Source organism: Nansenia antarctica (genome assembly GCF_963989245.1).
Source record: "Nansenia antarctica genome assembly, chromosome: 14".
Lineage (NCBI taxonomy): Eukaryota > Metazoa > Chordata > Actinopteri > Argentiniformes > Microstomatidae > Nansenia > Nansenia antarctica.
Genome location: NC_137684.1, coordinates 22320035 through 22325740, shown reverse-complemented (window position 1 = coordinate 22325740; position 5706 = coordinate 22320035). Strand labels below are relative to the sequence as shown.

General features: G+C 48.0%; 1 protein-coding gene across 1 annotated transcript; it reads right to left on the bottom strand.

Moving 5' to 3' along the window:
* Positions 1–1212: 1212 nt before the first annotated feature.
* On the bottom strand, positions 1213–5309 carry mlc1 (modulator of VRAC current 1; the record flags this gene model as incomplete). Its single annotated transcript, XM_080544719.1, has 11 exons — positions 1213–1293; positions 1835–1999; positions 2306–2428; positions 2673–2729; positions 3254–3370; positions 3492–3563; positions 3769–3870; positions 4114–4215; positions 4352–4405; positions 4666–4755; positions 5061–5309. The coding sequence occupies 11 exons, from the start codon at positions 5307–5309 to the stop codon at positions 1213–1215; spliced, it is 1212 nt and encodes a 403-aa protein (XP_080400845.1).
* Between the last annotated feature and the right edge of the window lie 397 nt (positions 5310–5706).

The window sequence follows — 5706 nt, the reverse complement described above, 5'->3', positions numbered from 1 at the left end:
TTAGCCTTCAATTTCCTCGAGCCGGTTTTCTCCGGTTAGGTTAGGGTGCCGCTCCTCACGGTTGCTTCCAAATATAGAGTCTGCTCTCCGCCACGACGTTGTTGCAATGATGCCCCAGGAGAACATGTTGTTGACTGGAGGCAGACACTCCAGCCAGAGGTGTTTTAATGCAGTTCTAGTATAGGTTACCAAAACACTTGTCTGTAACATGTTGATCATGCCAATGCCTGCATGCCGAGAGCGGAATCTTTGTTTTAGCATCCACCTTTTGATTGCGCATCCCTGTCCTTGGTGCTGAATATACAGTAAAGCGAACCAACTCGATACGCTTGCATTGAAAGAAATATCAGATGCAATATCTGATATTTGGGTCAGTAGACCTACACTGAGTTTGCAGGCATTGCACTCACAACCTGAAGTTCTTTCAGACCCATATTAGGCAGCTAATAAATCAACGTCAGACGTGTGGCTCCAGCCATCTTCACACACTGACCACAAGACAAGAGTATAGTCAATAGTGATTTGATGCTTCCGCTGGGCAGGTGATCGATAGACCATCCATAACATTTTTGAATCACACACGATTGCTTATACACAGTTTTATTTGTCTATGTGAGACAGAAATACAATCCACAACTTGAGCTAATATACACAGTGATTTAAAGTAGAAAATTGAATGTCTTCTGTTCTTATATATACACAGCTTGATATCGATATCATATATGCCTACATAGCTCTATGTGCTGTATAGACCACTATAGGGAGCGATGTAAGAAATGCTGAGCTGGGAATAACATATACAGGGGTATGAAAGCATCCAGTGTTGTTTAAAAGCTCAGGTCTACAGATTGTACACAGTAAGCAGATTGTTATAGCAAGTATCAAAACTCAGACCTCAAAGGAAGGCACACATGCTTTACACAGTCACATCACACAGTACATACTTCCTTTACCTCCTCTCCTCTCTCTTTTGTCCTCCTGGTGTGTGTTTATTTATTCACTCCCCCTATAACTATAACAACCTTTTTATTTATTTTTATCACACATGCTCTCTTATTCGTTAACCTCTTAGAGTGAAACAGTTTTTTTTTCTCTCTCTCTCTCTTCTGTCATGCTTTTCGGTTTTGTCCCCCACACGTCTACTCTCACACATGTTTTTCCTCCCATTTCCTCCCTCTCCTCCTCCTCCTCCTCCTCCTGCTACTCCTGTGTTCAATGTGCCATTTGGACCACGACCGCCTTCCAGGCCTTGTCTTTGTCAAAGTCCCGCAGTGTTCCGTTGGATGCTTGTTGCTGAGAGAGCAGGATGGGATCCAGAAGGGGAGATGGGATGGGGGGGGGGGGGGGATGGGGGGGATGGGAAAATAGAGAGGGAGGAGAGATGGTTTGGAGGAGAGGAAGTTTGTCACTGTACACGTTTGTTTGTCCATGTATGACGAGTGCAGTCGTCAGCTCTACTCCTCCTCCTCCTCCTCACACGTCAGTGACACGTCTGGTGTCATCTGGTGCATCTATCATCATCACAGTCTGTCAATGCATCACAGACTCTTACTCATCCATCACAACATCTGTACAAAAGACACGGTCTCGGGCACCGAAGAGAGAGTGTGGTTCGGGTGTGCGTGTTTGTTTGTGTGTGTGAGAGAGAGAGAGGGAGAGTAAGAAAGAGAGAAACAGAGAGAGAGAGAGAGAGATTATAATTGTTTTTGTTTTTTTGCATTGAGGTTTATATCCATGTGTGTGTACGCATTGTGAGAGTACAGTATGTTTCTCTACTCCCCATATCTGCTAGTGAGTACCTGCATGAACCTGTGTAAGAAGAACATGCGTGTACCTCTGAGTGGAGGGGTGGGAGCTGCTGGCTCTCGTCGTCCCACTCTGGCGGCCCCAGGCGGAGCTGGGTCTTGTAGGAGGCACAGTGCACCACGGTGGCCAGAGTCAGAACTGCCTGCACCAGCAGGAGCACCATTAGAATCAGCAGGAGGATGTCATAGGATTGCTGGGGACAAGGCACAAGACACACACACACACACGCACGCACACACACACGCACACGCGCACGCACACACACACACACACACACACACACAGAAACACAATGAATAACCCTTCGCCCCTTTCACTCTCTTCACCATTAAAGCCTGCTTCGTCACTTCTGTGGTTGACACTTCCATAAATGATTTTTTAAAACCTTTTTTCTTATGTTCTGTTAGGTTTCTCAGAACATCCAACTGCTGGACCAGAGGCACATGTAACTAGTTCAAATATAGTTTGTGACCCTATAGTCAATATCACAGGTTCTCACCTTGGCTGGGGGGACTTCGTGCAGGAAGATGTCAATGAAACGGAGCACGCTGCAGGACAGGAAGCCGGAGGCCGAGAAGAGCAGAGGGGACGTCACACTGCTGATGGCAATCAACACCTCCACCTGAGAAAAGGAAAAAGAGAGACATGGAGAGAAAGAGAGAGGATGATGAGGATCAAAAGAGAGAGGGGGAGGAGGGGAGAGGAAAGAGAGCCCGAGAGGTAGGAGTAGTGAGAGAGAGGGGGAGAAAGAGAGAATTTGAGAAACATGATAATGGAGCTAATCCTCTCTGGGACCAGAGATGTGATCATGTGATCGAACAATAATGTACACCAACTCTCTACAGAGACGGACGTCAGAGACTCACCAGACACTTGGTGGGGTACTCTGCCACAACATGGCTGGCGATGGCGCTGGGGAAACACTGCCAGGGAGACGGAGGAACGGATAAAGACAACCAGTGAATACGTCAATACAGCTATGAGCCACAGTACCGTCACAGTGGTAGTCAGCCATTACATTGAGTCACAAGACGAGTAATAATAATAATAATAATAATAATAATAATAATAATACATTAGACTTATATAGCGCTTTTCTAGACACTCAAAGACACTTTACAAACTGAAAAGATCGAGTAGTAGCTAATAATAAAAATAAAAGTATCGGGGCCTAATTAAGGTAGTGCTGGGGACACATGGGAAGGGGAGGGGGAGAGGGTTAACTGGTGAAGGCAAGCTTGAAGAGGTTGGTTTTGAGGGCCTGTTTTCAAATGTTGGGAGGGTGTTAGCCTGTCTGACGTGGTCGGGGAGGGCGTTCCAGAGGGACGGGGCTGCGGCTGAAAAGGCCCCATCACCCCAGGTTCCCGAAGCTTGGTCCAGAGTGACTGCATTTTGGTGACTGGCTCTTTCCCCAGACATCCTGAACTGCGTAAGCAGCTACACTCACAGCCACCAGGATCCAGAAGAAGGTGACAGACAGGTAGGGCCCAGGGAGCAAGGCGTCCATGTTGAGAGCGATGATGCCTCCGAACACAGCAGAGATTCCGACAATCACTTCAATCACCTGTCAGTCACACACAAGCAGCAGTGACTGATCGAGTGGAGGGTGAGCCATTAAGAATTATGTCACACCTCTCTCTCTCCCTATACACACAGAGGCTTAGTGTCGGCCAATCCTTACTCACAGAGTAGGCCTTTAGGAGTCGAGTGGGGAAAACGGCAGGGGTCAAAACTACTGGGCCGTCATACGTCACTGGCTGAGGGGGAGAGGAGGGGGTGGGGAGGGGGGAGAGAAACAGAAAGAAAGAGTTAGTGGGAAGAGAGAGAGAGGGGGAGGAAAATAATGGGTAATGAATGTGTCAAATTGGGAATTGATGAGAGAGACATCTAACAATGCGACAGAGGCAAACAGGTGTCTCATTACACATGCACACACGCACACACACACACACACACACACACCTTCCTGTGGCTGCAGCAGTCCTCTGCGGAGCGTGCTGACAGGATGACGGTGCTGGCCATCAGCACCTCCAGCAGAATCAGTAGGATGAGGTTAAAGTTGATCTGAGCAGGGGAGGTCCATGGGGGAGAGACAGGGAAGAGAGAGAGAGGAGGGGGGAGAGGGGAAGAGGGGGAGAGAAGTGGAGGGGGGGGGGGGGCGTCAGCGACATGGTGGACAAATTGGTATGTACTGTATGTTAATGTATAAAAGAACATAAGACGTGTGTGGTAAGGTGTTACTAACGAAATATCATAGCACAAAATCAACCGACTAGACAAGTTCATCAAGATCCACGGTTGACTCACATTGACAGCCGAGGGGCTCACCACCAGTTTACAACCGAACCACACCAGGCAGGTGGTCGTCACAGCAAAGGTAGACACGAACACCACCTGGAAATCTGACACCTGGGAATTACAGCAGTAGTACAGCATATTAGCACCTAGGGCCAGGTACTTAGCACAAGATCGCAGGTCCCAGAGTAACATTCATGCTACCAATCCACATACAGTAGATTGAGGTGTATGTTTGTTGTGTACTTACTGCGACATGTCTGTTCTTGGCGATGGCAAAGCTAACAATGGCAGCTGGGATACTCTGTGACGAAGACAGTACAATTACTTACACAGACACACTATACACCGAAGCCCATGATAAAAAAACGTCAGCTATGCCAATAGATTGCAGAAAGAAAAGAGGTTATCCAGTCTTGTCTATAGACACGTGTGCATTGTTGTATTGTATGCGATGTACTGTATCCATTGAAATGCAGATAATGATGTATCTCTTTTGGCTCAGTTGCTAAAGATGAGCCAGTGTCTCTGTTCTGACACCACTGTGAGGGGAAGGCCACTCACCGAGCCTGCCGCACAACGCAGGTAGTCCATGGCAGCAGGGAAGACATTTCCCAGGTAGAGAGAGAAGCCCGCCGTGATCAACAGACTGCCCTGAGGACCACACATACACATATTCACACACACACACACACGCACAGACACACACACGCACACACACACACACACACACACACACACACACACACACAGAAACGGCCACACACACACATACACACACACAGACACACACACACACACACACACACACAGAAACACAATGAATAACCCTTCGCCCCCTTTCACTCTCTTCACCATTAAAGCCCGCTTCGTCACTTCTGTGGTTGACACTTCCATAAATGAAATTTTCCAAAACTCGACATGCTGCAGACTTTTCTGTGAGCCTGCTAACCTCTCACCCCGATGAGGACGCTGTAGAGCCAGGCCCTGTAGCTGAAGCAGGGGTGCAGGGGCTCGGCGTGGGCCAGCTGTAGGTCACTGGCCCTCACGTCCACCGTGTAGCTGTCCCTCTCCGGCCTGGCCCGCTCCTCGCCCCTCTCCGGAGCCCTGTCGCCCCGCCGGCCCACCGTCCCCCCGCCCCTCTCCAGCGTGAGCATCCGGTCATAGGTGAACTCTTCCCTGTTAGACAGCTCCTCCCGCTGCATCATAGCGCCCTGTCACAGCGCCCCCCCCTCTGATGGTCCGTGGACAGGGACACTCCCCAGGATCTGAAGAACCTCTGAAGTGTGAGAGAGGGAACACCCAGTCATCTCAAACTATCAAATACTCATCTGACGTCATTAATCCTCTCGGTCACTTTTGGGCCAACAAGGACCATGTGAATGCAATTGAAAGATCATCTTGGTTCATTATCTTTCAGTTGATAAACAACTACATGTTCTTATGTATTTTGAACAGGTTTTCTAGGCCATTAATGTTGATTGTCTTAATTAGTGTCACAATAATAATAATAATAATAATAATAAGCTCTATTTATATAGCACCTTTCATACATAAGAATGCAGCTCAACTGCTGTACAATACAGTGCAAAATGTTTTATTGTT